We start from the raw sequence: 16,200 nt of genomic DNA on the forward strand, positions 1-16,200 counted from the left end.
CCAGCGCCACCAACGAATCAACCTTAGCCTCAATGGCCCGCTAAGAATGTAAACCTATTGGGAGTAAGAACTCGAAAAAAGCATAAAAGGCTTGATGCTATTTGTGAGGATGATTACAAGCGGAATCATCGGGTTAAATTGGAGGCTAATAAGGGTAGTGGTAGAGGAGGTCATCTTGAGAACGATTCTGAGGTTCGTAAAAGTTCTAGAGTTAGGCGGGCTCCAGTAATTCTTGATTCTTCGCCGGTACCTACTAGGAAGAGGAGGAAAATTGATGAGACAAGGAAGAAATTTGGGGATTCAGAGAGGAAGTTGAAGGGAAAGGATAAAGTTGAGACTGAGGGTTGTCCGTCCACTTCTGGAAATTCGGATGAGGAACTGGGTGCGTGGAGATTGAGACTGAGGTCTAGGGGTAAGAGTGGGAGTCTTAAATTGCTTGGAGTCAGAATCAGACACGTGGGAAAGATAAAGCTTGTGTTGGATGATGAAGGAGAAATGGATTTAGCCAAGGATGAGCCTGAAAATGAATTGCAGTGCTTTAATAGTGATAAATCAAGGGTATTGAAGTATGTTGATGATGATAGTGGTAGGGCTTTAGCTGATAGTGAGGATGAGTTGCATGATGGTTGTTTAGTAGATGTTGAGTTGGAAAATGGGGTTCATTTTTGGAGGCTGCTGGGCTGAGGTTGTTTGATTTGTGGGGAAGGCGGTAGAGGAAGACGGTGAAGTTAGGTGGGCGGTGGCGGTGCCGGTGGAACGTGGGAATGGAGACAATGTTGTTGGGAATCTTTTTTGTTAATTTAATTTTTATTTTAAAATACTTTATAAAGTGAAAAAAATGAAAAAATGAAAAGATAAAACTTTACATAAAATAAAATTAATGCTAAAAATTGACTCAACCAATCAAAATTTGACATGTGTCATTTTTTTTTTCCCTATGATGACGATCAAACTTTCAAACTTAACGGTCAACTAATCTTTTCCATTAAGTGATAGTAATGTGCAAAAAAATATATCTAGTTTTTTGCAAAAAAAGAAATAGATTAGGTAGTTTTTTTTGCAAAAAAAAAATAGATTAGGTAGTTTTTTTTGCAAAAGATGCTATTGATTAAGTAATTTCTTATAATTTTTCCTAAAGTATTTTACTATGGGAATAACATGATAAATTTCATGAAAATTAACACTATAAATCATTTTTATTATCATTATTTATTATCAACAACTAAACGGATCATAAATTCTTTTGGAAAAATTGACATTAATAATCTAATATTTTACTCGTCCGTTGTGAATAATTTTACCTTTATGCCATGTTTGGAAATAATAATTTCATTTGTAAATTTGGAATTGGCTCAAACTTTTTGTTTGGCAAATCAAAAATTTTTAAATTTGAATTTGGATTAAATTCCACCTTTGTTTTTAAAATTGTTAAAGTTGAGAACTTGAGAATGACTGTCAAACCTTGTCATTCTCAAATTTTTCATTTATGATTTCATAATTGAAATCCATATTTTGAAATGAAATAATTGTTCCCAAACACCACATTAGATTATTTTCTAATAATCCAATATTTGCCCTTAGTTCTTTGTGAATAATCTAATCTTTGTCTTAATTTGCTGACAACATATCCTATTGTATATCAAGAACAAATATTCTCTCCTATTCAGCTTATTTGTCTCATTTCTTTTTATGGTCAAGTCACTCTAATTGTCTCATTTCTATTTTTGGTATGAGTTTTTGACTTTTATGCCCCTAGTAGCTTTATCCTATTTTTTATTATACCCTCCATTACCCATACTAATTTTCCTCTCTTACATTAAAAACTCATAATACCACTCTCTTTTCTACCCTTAATTCCCCACTTTTGACTCTCCTTAAAATCCGTGAAAAGTCAAATGAGACTCTTAAGGTGAATAGGAAGAAGTATATGATAAAGGTTATCATCATCATCCTACCCAATGTATCCCGCATATAAAAAAAACTATAAACGGGGTCTGAAAAGAGAAAAACGACCACAAGTCATACATACCTAAAGAAAAACACCTACATACCTTAAGAAAAAAGTGGTTGCATTAATGTTAAAACGGCTTTCTCACTCACAAGTCACAACCACTTATTATCTTCTCTTTCCAAGTGATCACTTCATCTCTCTTCCCTCCCCAACCATCCTTCTTCTACACATAAATTCTTAGTTTCCTACCCACCTTCACCACACTAACTTGGGAAAAAATCCCTAAAAAATCTTCTAAATACAAAAACAGGGGAAGATTTTGTTTAAGGGTTGGTTATCAACCGAAGCACTCTAGCAACACTAAAACAATGGAAGAAGTAATGAAAGCAATGGCAGCAATCAACCCAGAAGACATAGCCCAAGATTACCCACCGTTCTTAGTCATCCACAAAGACGGAACCGTCCAGAGATTCTTCGGCACAGAACGTGTGCCACCCTGCGTCGATGCCGACACGGGCGTGGAGTCACAAGACGTGGTGATAACCCCTGAAGAACACGGCGGTGTTTGGGTGCGGCTATACAAGCCAAATCCAAAAGATAACCATATGGGTCGATTACCCGTGCTTGTGTACTTTCATGGTGGAGGCTTCTGCGTCGAATCTGCAGCATCGCCTCTGTACCATAATCACCTCAATTCTGTATCTGCTAAAGGTAATGTGATTATGGTATCTGTTGATTATAGGCTTGCACCGGAATACCCACTTCCTACGGCGTACGAAGATTCATGGGAAGCTCTAAAATGGGTCGAAAATGGAGGTGGAAATGGGTATAAATGGATCCAAGACTATGCGGATCTAGATCGTGTGTATTTGGGTGGAGATAGTGCAGGTGCTAACATCGCTCATCATATGGCAAAAAGATTAGGGTTAAGAACAGAAAAGGGGAAATTGAAATTGAAAGGAATTCTGTTAATCCACCCATATTTCTGGGGATCCGAAAGGATTGGATCCGAGCTCCAGAAAAGGGGGAAAGTTGAAGAAGGTAAAGGATTAGCAGAAAAATTGTGGGCACTTGTAAATCCAGGATCAAGTGGGATAGATGACCCGTTAATAAACCCGGGTAATGACCCGGAATTGGGGTGTTTGGGTGGGGAAAAGGTGATGGTATGGGTGGCGGAGCATGATGGATTGAGAGATAGGGGGTTTTACTACAAGGAGATGTTAGTTAAGAGTGGTTGTAAGGCAAAGGTTGAAGTGGCAGAAACTCTTGGAGAGAATCATGTATTTCATTTGACGAATCCGGGTTCTCCCAATGTGGATCCGTTTATGAATCAGGTTATTCAGTTTATCAACTCTTCTTAGATAGATATTTGCTCCTTCATGTGAGAAGATACTACCCCGGACTCCAACCCGTGCGGGATATTTTGTTAATGAGTTATTTCAGACTCGGACTTGTGCAAGATAGTGCGTTGATGAGTTATGACTATGACTATATGAGAAGATACTATTAAACTATTTTCCATTAATAATGACATTATTTTTTTTTTTTTGAGTTTTTATTAATGAATGGTTTAAAATTATCTGCAAGAACCCAAGATTGTCTTGCATTGCATGATTTCATTGGATCAATTGCAATAATAATTCAAAAGTAATGTCATTTGTGTAGATTTAATCTCATTAAATTGTAGGCGCTTTTTATTTATGTGAATTACAATTATAATATTTCATATTAGCATACAAAGCTAAAATTTATGCAATGTATGAAGTATCAATTGCTATAATAATTCAAATTTACTGTCATTTACTCATTTGTGTAGATTTATTCTCATTAGATTGTATGCCTTTTTTATTTACGTAAAATTACAGTTATAATATTTTATACCAGTATAAAATGTTAGAAATTCGTGCAATAAACGAAGTTTGTTAGTAGAAATTATATAAAAATATAAATTTTATAAGAAATATGCAATTATACCTCATCATTATCATAATTATAATATTTTCCAATAAAATATAATTATCACTACAAAATTTTATGACAATATCACGACAACCGATTGAATAAAGGGAAAATTATAAAAAATAAAGGGAAATTCCACATGTTAGCATCAAGTTTATGCACAAACTAATTGCCGTAGCATTTTCTGTTAAGTTCTTGTTAAAATCCGTTTAATTCATCATTTTGTAAGTTTTTTCCACATGGTAGCATTCAATTTTTATTTAATTCACAATTTTAACGTTAAATTTACCAATTTAATGTTTAATTCACCGTTTAAATTATGAACCCCCATAAATGTTGTAATAATTCTGTTTTCATTCAAATTGTTGGCATTATAAAATTCAGAAGGTAAGTAGCTAAGCACTAATGCTAATACATATTTACTTCAAGCCAATTAGAGATAATTCTAATAATAATAAAATGATGCACAAGTGGATACAACATTTGTTAGAGGGTATAAACACTGGTTCCCCATCGTCTCCATCAACACCAAATCCTACTTGCCATCTTTCTGTTTGTTAACAACGTTAATCATTAGCTTTTTGTAATATTGGTTTATACATTTTTTTTCATAAATTGTAAAGAAAAAGATAAATAAATAAGTAACTTTTTTGTAGCAAATTTATTTTTAACAGGAAAATACTTGTTTTTATCATTAGAATTATCTCTAATTTTGCTTGAAGTAAATATGTATCAGTATTAGTGTTTGTCTACCTACCTTTTAAACTTTATAATGCCAACAATTTGAACAAAAACAAAATTATTACAACATTTATGGGCGTTAATGAATTAAACGGTGAATTAAATATTAAATTGGTGAATTAAATGCTAAAATTGTGAATTAAACAAAACCGAACCCTACCATGTGGAAAAAATTTACAAAATGATGAATTAAACGGAATTTAACAAGAACTTAATGGAAAATGCTACGGCAATTAGTTTGTGCATAAACTGGATGCTACCATGTGGAATTTTCTTAAAAAAGTGCTACCACTGGCATTTCATGAAAACTGGATGTTACCATGTGAAATTTCCCAAAAATAAACTAACCTTTGTTCTATCAATTGAAAATAAACCTAACTATTGTTTATTTTTAAATAAACTCACCTATTCGGTATAATTGTTGAAAATAAACTCAACTATTGTTTATTCCTAATCCTTGACTTACAAAGAAGTTTTGAAAATTATGAGAAACAATCACTCGGTTTATTTTTAGCAAATATACCTGATAGGTGAGTTTATTTTAAAATAAATAATAAATGAATTTATTTTCAGCAGATTAAGCATAGATTGGTTTATTATTAATAAATTACCCTTGAATAAAAAATAACTAGTTAATAGAAATATATATGTAGTGATATTAGTATAAGAACTCCCTTAATATAAAACTCAAAAAAATCGAAATGTATACAAAAGTATGGTAATATAGATGTCATTGCGTAGAAAATGAAAAACAATCATGAATTTAATTAATTATTAATTAATTAATTAATTTTGTTTTAATAAGTTTTTTGAATGTCACGTCATTATTTACATTAATTTGACATGGCTTTAAAATATTTCAATAAATTATGCCTATTGTAAATTTTTTTAATTTATTTAAATTAATAAAAGTATTATTTCTAAAAAGAAATTGTCATTTAATAAATAAACAATTAAATATTATTTCATTCTTCAAAGCTCTAATTAGCTACTCTCTCCGTTCTTTTAAGTTTGTCCATTTTAAGTATTTCACACTTATTAAGAAAAACATAATCTTTTATTGTAGTGGGTATTTTAATTAGATAGTGGTATAAAGTAATGATTGTATTGAAAGTATGAGAGAGAAAATTAAAATAAAACAAAATTTAAAGAACAAAAAAATAATTGCATTTAATTGATGAGAGAGAACCTTACAAATACACTTAAGAGTAACAAACCCACTAAATTTTCCAAATCAGGAAAGTTTTGGTGGGTTTTCTAAAAAAGGATGGAAAATGGCAAAAATCAAAATGAAATTCAACTAACTTATCTAGAAACAAACAATTGCATTGGGCAATTTTTAAGTACATGGATTAATACATTAAATCTATCTAATCAAAGTTTACAAGTATAATCATCAAAAAACCTTCCAAATTCTGTTTTGGGAGTATATAATTGCTGAACCAAGTATAATGAGAATCATCATCTCCCATTTGTGAACCCAAAAACACCATTGATATAAATGTTGTTGTGCTGAAACCCCAAAACACCAAAAACAGCAAAAAAAATTCAACAGTTGCTGAACCATGTATAAGCAGGTGCTGTGCTGAAAACAGTAACCAATCACCCACAAAAAAATCCAATTGCACACTGCATCACAGCCTTATTCATGGCTTCCAGGAAGTGAGGACGAAATCGAGGGGGCATGGTATTTTGGATCAAGCCAATATGATCCTCAATCAACCTCAGAATCAGATGACATCCTAAACATAAATGACATCCTAAAGCCCAAATTTCCGATTGTTCTCAGCTATAAATTAAAAAACATAAACATAAATGCCTTACAATCATCAACAACGTTTCTTAGGGTTTTTTTTGCCCTAGTAACAAGTACTTCAAGAGTATCAAAAACCACCAAATTTGGGTCTTCTTCAACAGAAGGACTAAAGAGTCATTTTAGTAGGAGAATCATACACAAAATTAACAATCTTCAAAGGGGATCTTTTCCATTAGAGTATGAATAAGAAAGGGGAGAAAACGTAGTCTCGCGATAATGTGAACATGCATCATTTTCAATGGACTTTTGATAGGCCTCAAGTTCTTTCTTAGACCACCTTAAAATCTCATTTGAATATGAATGTGGCCGGCCATACAAGGTACACAAACATAAATCCCCATAATCACAAAGGCCATCATAAAGATAACTAGGAATTGTTGAAGAACTAGTAGATCTCTTGTTTTCCATATTCAAAAATCAAATTAAAACAAAACTTTGAAGAAACGTTAATGGTAGTTAAAGAACAAGGGGTTGATTTTGGAGATTAAGGCCAAAATTTATAAAACTTACCTCAAAATGTAGAGAAAAAGCTGATCTTTATTTTAGTTCAATAAAAATGAACTAAAGTTAAGGGATTAACAGGGGGAAATGGTTCAAAGAAGCCATGAAAATGGCGAGTTTGAAAACAAAGAGTGAGGAAAAGAGAGATCAGAGAGACACGACAATTGAGGGGGCATAATGAAGGGGCGGGTGATACGAGAGAAATAAATGAGTGAGAGAGTGAATATACTAGAGAAATAAGAGAGTGAGAGAAAGAAATGAGGGCATATTAGGAAAAAAAGATTTCCAAAAATAGAAAGTATTTTAAAGTGGACAAATTTTTGAAATTACCCATTACAATAAGGTAGACAAACTTAAAAGAACGAAGGAAGTAACATTTAAAATTTTCTAATTGTTTTATTATATTGTATAATATTGCTAATAAGATGAAAATTTCATACATCCACCCACCCAAACTATATTTAAGTAGGTATAAATTTTGTTAAATTTTTTGGAACTTTGGTAAGTTCATTGTTATTTATACATAAAAGAAACCTAAACAAGGGCTATTCAGCTTCACGTCGTAGTATCAACTCTCAACAATAATGTGTGCCTTGTCCCCCATTGTGACAACATAGACTTAAACACACTTGAGCCACTAGGGGCGAGCCTGCACCAAGATAGGATCCTCCAGACTTTCAATCTCGCATACAATCAGTCCTCTCAATCACTGGAAGGATGATTGATTTCAATTCACACAATACGACCATCAATCAACCCAAAAAACCAATTCTTAGTTCTCAGGCCAACCACAGTCACCCCTTTATCTTGGCTTCACTCGCCAATGAAGATGACTCCACACACCTCTCCTTGAGTTCCACTCAATAACTGAAGAGATGACACTCTAAATTGTTCCATAATTTAGCAATGTAAAGGTGTTCCACACTCTTCTGTAAGGCTGATTGATTTTGAGACAAATGCACACACAAAGAAAACAAGGAAGAGAATTTCACCACTTGAACAAAAAAATGATTAATGATCATTAAGAATCAAATCTGAATCGTTTGTACAAGAGAGGCAACCTTTATATAGGTTTCTAACTACATAACGGCTCGTAATACATCACGTGCCATAAATCACACGTTTTTAAAACAAAACAGAAACAGAAATATTAACAGAAAATCAAGTTGATCATCAGTATATTGATTAGCTGACTGGGGCACCTTGTGCTTGGGTTTCAGAGACCTGTGTGTATCATCAGTAGGGTTCTTGGCCCTTGGTGACTAGGTCCATGTACCAAGATGTCATTTCTGCGGTTGTCCAGGTTCTTAGTGCACAAGTTTGGTCTCCACATGTTGTGCTAGGTAGGCTGGTCGATGGTTGTTCTGCTGTGTTGATCTGCTGCTATATTCTGATCTGTATGTGATTCTGTTGTACTGATTTCTGTGTGTTGTCCCTGATTGTGATGCTCCTAACCTCTTGCATGGTTTTCATCTTCATAAGTTGATTGATCTTGGGTTGTATCAGGTTGTGCTGAACCATGTACTGAAATGTGTTCGGGACTAGGCACACATGGTTCAAAGCCTATTTCCTAATCTTAGGTAATGTAAATCAGCCTAAGTTCTAAAGCTAAAATGGAAACTAATGTCTCAATTTGCCAATAATGTCATATCCAACGTAGAACACAGCTTGTAAAATTGTAGTCGTATTACTTTTACCAAATAAGTAATAGAGGCCGAAATCGAGCCTGAAGTATAGTATGGACTTAGTCCGCACTAATATTAGAGTGGACCAACTTTTACACTCCACTCTACTCAACTCTTCCATTTCATTCCACTTCACTCTTACATTTCACTCCACTCTTCCATAGTTCCATGCTATTTCATTTCATTTATACTCTTACACTTCACTCCACTCTACTTTACTCTTACACTCTACTCTACTTTATTCTTATGCTCTTACACTTCACTCCACTCTTATAAAATTATAAAAAAAATAAATAATAAAAAATTAAAAAATTAAAATCACATGACCATTGTTTTCAAAAAAAAATTTTTCCAATCACTTTAAAGTTTGTAGTAAAAGATAACTTTTTCATACAAAAGAGGTAAAATTATATCACAATAAGGCTCACCATGATTGTAAAACTTTAAAATAAATAATAATTTTGTAACATTACAAATCAATTTCAAATTTAGTTTCCTTGTGGTAAAATTAAAAACCGAACAACATAAAAATATAAGTTTTACATTAATTACACCCTACAAAAACATCTTTATATATCATAATGGATAATTTTGTCTTACTAAAGAGGTAACATTAAATTTAAATACAGATCGCCTTCATTATAAACTCTAAAAAAATATTTTTGTACAATTACAAATCAATTTCAAAATTTGTTGTTAATATATGATAAAATTTTAAACCAAACACAACAAATACAAGTTACATTATAAGAGAAGGATAATACTCATATAATATAGAGTAAAGAGTAAAGAAAGTAGATATAAGAGTGATAAAACTTAGTCCACACTATTCTAGTATGAACCAAGTCAACATAAGAATTTCTCTATAAGACTCATTTCTTTCATTTTGGCTAAAACTCGTAAAATACCAAAAATAGCAATAAACAAGGAACCCGAGAAAATTACTAATGAGATCATAAATTATTATAAGATACAGAAAATCTTAATAGAAAATAAATACAAAAAATTATCATTGAAATTTATCCAAAATTACTACAATCTTCGGAACTCCGTGCTCTCGCGCATGGGCAGCGAGGGCACCTGTGTCCGCCCCTGACTTGAGCTGCTGTACATTTCAATTCTAGTATCCTGCAGATTTCAAATTCCACGCTTTTAGTTTTAGCAAATGTAGATAATGTAGATGCAGGAAATTATAGAAAAATATGTACAGAATGTGATCAGAAATGAAGTACTCAAACAGAAATGGCTATAATAAATAAAATACTGAAACATCATACCTGTGCATATAAAATTATCAGCTTAAAGAGCGTGCAGCCTTAAATTTTGGCTGTCAACTTCAAAGTAATATCACCATAGGGCTCATCTTGTTTAACATCAATTCGTCCGGCACTTTTCAAAACCTGCCGTACGTAAAAACCATCGACAAAGCAATAGATCAGTACTAACTCGGTAGGTTTGAGGCGAACCTTGAAAAAACATTGCGTAAATTTACCAAAGTTTCATAGAACATTCGTGCACATATCTTCCTTTGTCTTCCTTCCAAGATGGATTTCAAACTTAGCTCTTCGGATGGGTATTTGGATAGTGGGGAATGATTTTCCAGATACTGAGCCACGGCCCTGAAACCAGAAAACAGATTAGATCTTGCAGTTGTTGAAAATACTTCACATGTGAGACAAGATCTCATATCGATAAAATAGTTGTTTGTGAACTTGCATATATATGGGTGGGCTAATCTTCCTAATACCATATAGTTTTAGGAAACAATGAACCTCACCAAGTGTATGTGCAAGTCAATGCTCTTGACCCGTGGGTTTGTGAGCCCGAACCCACGGGTGTCCCATGTCAACACGAGTAGGCCACGGTGAGATTATGTGACAAATTGTCACAGCCTAACAGTAGTGTCAAACCTTAGATTTTAGTAAGAAGATATGGTGGGTACCTTGTCCTTGCAGACATGGCATCTCCTGTACGAGCACCTTGAGAATCTGGTACATCGAGCTGATGTTATCAACAAGCTTATATTGTCTAACAAATATGAGGAAACACTAATTTAGGCGTACATGCAGCTTACCGGTGGGGCTTTCGTAATCTTGTTCCAAAAACGAGAGCTCCTGCAGTCGAATCGGCAGGCATCTCGGTAAATAATAGACCATTACACTAGATGTTTCACAATGCAAGAATGGAATGTCGAAAAACTTACATCAGCTATCATAGAATCTCTCAGTTCGGGAATGTCAGATAAACCAGTGCCCATTTCTTCGTTCCTTTCCTCAGAATTAAAAATGGGTGTTTCCATATCGAATCCAGTAGAGCTGGTAAAAAGACCCTTCTCTGATTGAAGATCAGTGTTATCAAATCGAGGTTCTGAAACTGAACTTGGTGCTCTCATGGATGAAGGAGTCTCGGGAAATCCATGAGGCTGTGGAAAAGGTAACGGTGTGGAGGAAGGAAATGTTTCCATTATGGTTTGTCCAGGATCATCATGCACAGAACGGAGACGCTCAATCTCCAAATCATCGCCAGAAATATGACGCTGAGTTTCCCCACCAGCATCAGGATCATGTGCAGGAGATTCTGCAGCCCTGGAGTCTGGTTGAGTTGCTACCGTGGAAGCCAATTTGGGGTTTGAGATGATCAAGTCTTCGCTTAACAGATTTTGGAGATTTTCGCACGTTCCTGAAACAGAACAATTGTTATATTAGTCACATTGAAAGCTAGAGTAAAATCATCGATGTTAATTGACTTCGAAAATGAGAATCTACTTACCAGATAGTAGGGGCTTTGAGAAAATGTCTTCGTTCTTCTTCCGTTTAATTCTCCATTGTTCTAAAGCAGAGGAAGCCAGCCTCCTTCTTTTCTTCACTAAATCGGAACAATTATTGAGCGAATTTTTCAAAAACCTGCACGAAAGAACTTGTATGAGTCCATCTGACACTAACCAGATAAATAAGATAAATTAATGGAACAATCGAACATACTGGTTAGTCAAAACTAAAGTCTCATCAAAGTATATCTTTCGTTTTCTCCTTTGACGTTTAGGCTTAGGTTTCTCCGGAGAAGGAGAAGGCCTCAATAACAACTGAGTCAGTGAAACATTAACTGCGAGAAACAAAAGTGATTTTCAGTTTTTTAAGATTGATGCACCTCTCGAGTCTCCATATAATGTACCACAAAGGAGAGTGCACTCACTCAAAGTATCAGAAACCTCACGAGCATCAGAAGTAGGAGGAGACGAAGGTCCTTCATGCTGCAGTGGTTGCTGATAATTAACTCCGGTTGATGCAGGTAATGAGTGTGGTGTATCGATTTCCATCTCAAGTGTGTATTTTGGAGGAGATATGTTTAATTCAGGATCAACAGGGTCTTGATGTGGCCGTAATATTGGAGTAGACAAAAGGGCATCAAAGTCGCGATTATCACGCATGATTTCATGGGATGGAAATTCTTCATGTTGGATAACACCAGCAGTCTGCATATCAGGACTAAGAGGAATCGGAAATGCAGGAGGATTGCTGCGAGCAAGAGATGCACATAGATGTCAATTAATTGCATTATGAGAAAAAATATGCAAATTCCTGTCAGTAAGCAACATACTCTATCTGCATTGGATCACTCTCCCTTGGCTCAGAGTGAGACGAGTCTGGAATGATGTCCTACCAGAACAAAATTGAATCTTGTTAGTTTGTTTCTTTATGCGGGTAAATACGAATAAAATCAGGATAAAACAGCAACTGCAGGCTTCTTCCAGGTCTATAATTGTGATATGCTCACAAAACATCTTTGAGATACAATAGACAACAGCAGGACGGGGCGGGGCATTTTCTGTATTGTGAGTACTTAAGAAGGAGAAAATAGTTATCAATTGTTATAAACGTGGAGTTTCTCAGGACAGAAAAGTTAGACAAACAAAAATAGATACATTACATCATCAAATGTGATCCTGACATAAAGCTCAGTTTCAACGGGATTTGAATCTGCATAACAAGCAGAAAGCTGACATCAGTTCATAGGACAATAAATCTACAATGAAACAACAATGCCTAGGTCATATTTGGGGTTGGCTCAGTGTCACATGGTTCGCTATTCTTCCCATGAATTGCAAATCAAAAAAAGCAAATTATGGTCGGTTTTGGGCTATTTTTAGGCCATTTTGAACAAAAGTCAAATTTAAAAAGTGAATTAGCCGGCAAATTATGTAACATTGGGTCAGCTACATGAACCGACTTATGAGATTAACTTTTTGCATTTGTTCCTATCTAACGCAAAATTCATACTGACGAGTGACGACTAAAACCACTAACAACAAAAAATAGTGAAACCAACCTTGGAGTGTTATTTCCTCTATGTTCCTGATATGATTATCCTGTGATCTGTGGATGCAAATTCACAAACTAGTAGTTAGTTTCACAAATGAAAAAAATATGAAATATCATCGAATATTATATTGATCAAAATATTCAAGTAACTATCATATATGCAATTTAGTAAAATCCGGGTATTTATCTAGTTTATTAAGAAAACAAAATAGCAGCAAGCTCACCCATCAAAGCGAGAAATATCATCGTCTATTTCTATGGCATCAAGTGAATAAGTTTCCGGCAAAGTAATTGCATTAAATTGAGCTTGGTTAGCATTTTCATTCAAATTGACATGGACAGTACAGAAGGCATTCCTCAAGCTAACCCGAAGACCCTCATAATCCTTATAAAGGTACTCAACTTTCTTCGAATAAATACGAACAACACCCAACAAAAGATGTCCAGACATCCTTAGAGCAATTGGCACTTCTGGATAGATTATCCTCTCTGCGAAACAGTAATTGAACAATCAACATTGTTGTTAATCATGAATTTGATGGAAAAAAGGGAAAATTATGCACTTTATGAACATCAAATGTGGATTAAAACACCATAAATGAAAATTTAATATCAAAATCCTAGTATTCTTCATCCCCTTCTCTAAATAAATATATTGGAGTTTAAGTTTAACATTGTCAAAGAGTAGTGCCTACCAAATATTAACAAAAAAAGGTGCTAGTATAGGCTAAGGAAAGGGAGACAACATGTGTAGCGTATAAATAGTAGAGGTTTCCTCTTTGGTGCAAGAGATGGGGAATAGAAAGAGTATAGATAGATGAATGTGCCCAGAAACTCAGTCAAGACACTAATCAAAGGGTGTTCGAATGAGCAGCCTATAGAAGCTTGAACAAGCACAATTCAAAAAACGAGGCAGAATGTTCAAGGCTCCACCTGCTCGAACAAGACGAGGGTGCAGACACTCGTTCAAGCAGCCCCTTGCAAGTTCCCTGAACTGTTCTACAGCATTCTTTCAATTTTTTAATGATTTGTATCATGTTCTCTTACAGCCAATTTGGTAATCAGTACTAAAATATGGGAATGGTATTGGGAAAATTAGTGTAATTTTAGTAGAAATATCTCTTGACAAGCTTAATAGTCATTTTTATTCTCCTTTCACAATCTTATTTTCTTCACAAAATTCATTCCATTGCATTATCATTTGAACATTTGGTATTAGCTAGGTGGTAATGGAAAATTGTGAACAAAAAAACATTTTTAAGATCAAATTTTTATTACCATGGGAATGACATAATACATATTATGAAAATTTACACTACAAATCATTCCTATTACTGTTAATTAGTACCGTTAATTAGTACTGTTAATCAAACGGGTCGTTAGTATATAAAGAGGTTCATACTGGGCCTAGTTTAGTACATTTTCTAACCCTTAAACTAAATACATAGCCTCAATAGATTCTTTCTCTTTCTAAGTGTAACCTTCTATATGTTTATGATTTGAACGTTATGTCTCCAAGCATTCTCACTATAATCAATCAAAACAATTAGCCACCAAGAAGGACGTAGCTCAAGTTAGTTGCTAGTTTCAATATACATCGAGAAACATCATACTATCATTCTTTAGGTGTTCTTGCTTACAAAGTTGTTCTTGTGTGGGACAACCAAATATCACTTCAAAAACAAAGGAAAATTGGGAATTTGAAGTATGAAAATCCCATCCATTTTTTGATTTTAAAATTGCCATTTAACAATTTCAAATTTCAAAGAATGTTTTTAACAAAGGTGAAATGATGAAATCTTGAAACAAACATGGATTTCTAAGAGTTAACACTTTTAATAATTATATGTTTACACAAAGAACACACAATATGAACTTCGAAGTTGGAACTTTGAATGTGAACAGTCAAATATTATGAATAAAGGAAGTCTTAGGTACAAAATCATGAAATTAAATTAGCCCTTAGAAAATAAGGGTTGCTTAACAACTCCCAAAATACAATTAGGAATTCTTGGACCAAAAACAACCCAAAATAGCCGTCTAAAAACTCCCATTAAATCACTTATTAGCCAAATATCATAAAGAACAGGGAAAATTTAAAATACATTGTTGGGGTTTTTACAATTTAATCATTTCTTCACTTGTTACTTTAAACACATAAAAAAAGGACAATCACTTCATCAAAGATTTCAACTTGGAAAATCTGAAAATTAATACATTTCAATTCATAATGAGAGCAATCTCATTCATAGTCATTTTAATCATGAAAGAAAAGATCTTTAATTGATATATCAAAAAAGTATTTCAATCATGAGTCATGATTAATATTTGTAGTTTTCCATCCATAATATAAAAAAGTATGTCCCTGATTAATACATTCTAAAATGAAATTAAAAAAATCAAGACTTCAATCAAAATCAAAATTAATAAAGAAAAAGAGGGAAACTAACCGACGGTGGAGGGAATATCAGTAGAAGCATAATGAGATTTTTTGAGTTTATGTTGAAGATGAGCAGCGCACCAGACAGTACCAAGAGGCCCTTTCCGAGCCAAAAACGTATGGGAGTAAAACATTTTCTTCTACTTAATTCTTCTCAGTTCTCAGGCGGGTTTATTAGATTTAGGGTTTATAATTGGGAATTTGGAGAGGGACTGAGAAATTGAAAGATTCAGAAATGGAGGAAGGGGGATTATACAATAAGTATAAGGTGTTCGTAGTTTCGAGTAGTTTTTATTCATGGAAGGAGGGAAACCATGGGTCTTGAATTTTCGTTTCCCGCGCTCCCTTCTTGCTATTGGTGTTTTGACCAGAAAGAAAAAAAAGGGATAAATTGGTTCAAAGCCTAATAATAGAGTCTACAGATACACAAATTCTTGCCAGAGAGGGTCTCCCAGATACCACTCTAATTAAGTCGGCTCATTATATATTTTTTAAAATATTATAAGTTAGACATTAAGAATAATGTAAGTAGACATTTAAGATATCAAAAGTAGGTATTAAGAATACTGTAAGTAAGCATCAAGGATAATGCAAGTTAAGAATACGGTAAGTAGGTATTAATCTTTAATGGGTTGGACTTGAAATACGTCTCTCAAAGAGACGGTCTCTCAAGAGACTGCTACAGATAACCATATGGAAACTATCAATGGTACCCCTAAGGTTTCGTATTTTATCAATGGTACTCATAAGTTTATTCAACATCAATGGTATTCTCGTATTATTGAGCA

The 16,200-nt window shown here is 33.9% G+C and overlaps 2 protein-coding genes across 2 annotated transcripts; one reads left to right on the forward strand and one right to left on the reverse strand.

Moving 5' to 3' along the window:
* Positions 1 to 2,079: 2,079 nt before the first annotated feature.
* On the forward strand, positions 2,080 to 3,750 carry LOC130806431 (probable carboxylesterase 2). The gene has a single exon (XM_057671503.1). The coding sequence runs from the start codon at positions 2,320 to 2,322 to the stop codon at positions 3,310 to 3,312; it is 993 nt and encodes a 330-aa protein (XP_057527486.1). The 5' UTR covers positions 2,080 to 2,319; the 3' UTR covers positions 3,313 to 3,750.
* A 5,659-nt stretch (positions 3,751 to 9,409) lies between these two features.
* On the reverse strand, positions 9,410 to 15,752 carry LOC130806432 (sister chromatid cohesion 1 protein 3-like). The gene is made up of 14 exons (XM_057671504.1): positions 15,423 to 15,752; positions 13,197 to 13,461; positions 12,980 to 13,026; positions 12,581 to 12,630; positions 12,251 to 12,309; positions 11,846 to 12,168; positions 11,635 to 11,755; positions 11,423 to 11,556; positions 10,857 to 11,332; positions 10,728 to 10,767; positions 10,596 to 10,641; positions 10,146 to 10,272; positions 9,931 to 10,053; positions 9,410 to 9,781 (listed from the first exon to the last, which is right to left on the reverse strand). The coding sequence occupies exons 1-13, from the start codon at positions 15,544 to 15,546 to the stop codon at positions 9,970 to 9,972; spliced, it is 1,896 nt and encodes a 631-aa protein (XP_057527487.1). The 5' UTR covers positions 15,547 to 15,752; the 3' UTR covers positions 9,410 to 9,781; positions 9,931 to 9,969.
* Positions 15,753 to 16,200: the final 448 nt, after the last annotated feature.

Source organism: Amaranthus tricolor, chromosome 2 (genome assembly GCF_026212465.1).
Source record: "Amaranthus tricolor cultivar Red isolate AtriRed21 chromosome 2, ASM2621246v1, whole genome shotgun sequence".
In the NCBI taxonomy this organism is placed as follows: domain Eukaryota; kingdom Viridiplantae; phylum Streptophyta; class Magnoliopsida; order Caryophyllales; family Amaranthaceae; genus Amaranthus; species Amaranthus tricolor.

Coding starts and splice junctions, on each gene's coding strand:
- LOC130806432 (XM_057671504.1), bottom strand. CDS start 15,546: ATGTTTTACTCCCATACGTTTTTGGCTCGGAAAGGGCCTCTTGGTACT. Junction 12,169..12,250: donor AGTGATCCAATGCAGATAGA/GTATGTTGCTTA, acceptor TCTTGCTCGCAG/CAATCCTCCTGCATTTCCGA. Junction 10,642..10,727: donor AGATTACGAAAGCCCCACCG/GTAAGCTGCATG, acceptor TCGATGTACCAG/ATTCTCAAGGTGCTCGTACA.
- LOC130806431 (XM_057671503.1), top strand. CDS start 2,320: ATGGAAGAAGTAATGAAAGCAATGGCAGCAATCAACCCAGAAGACATA.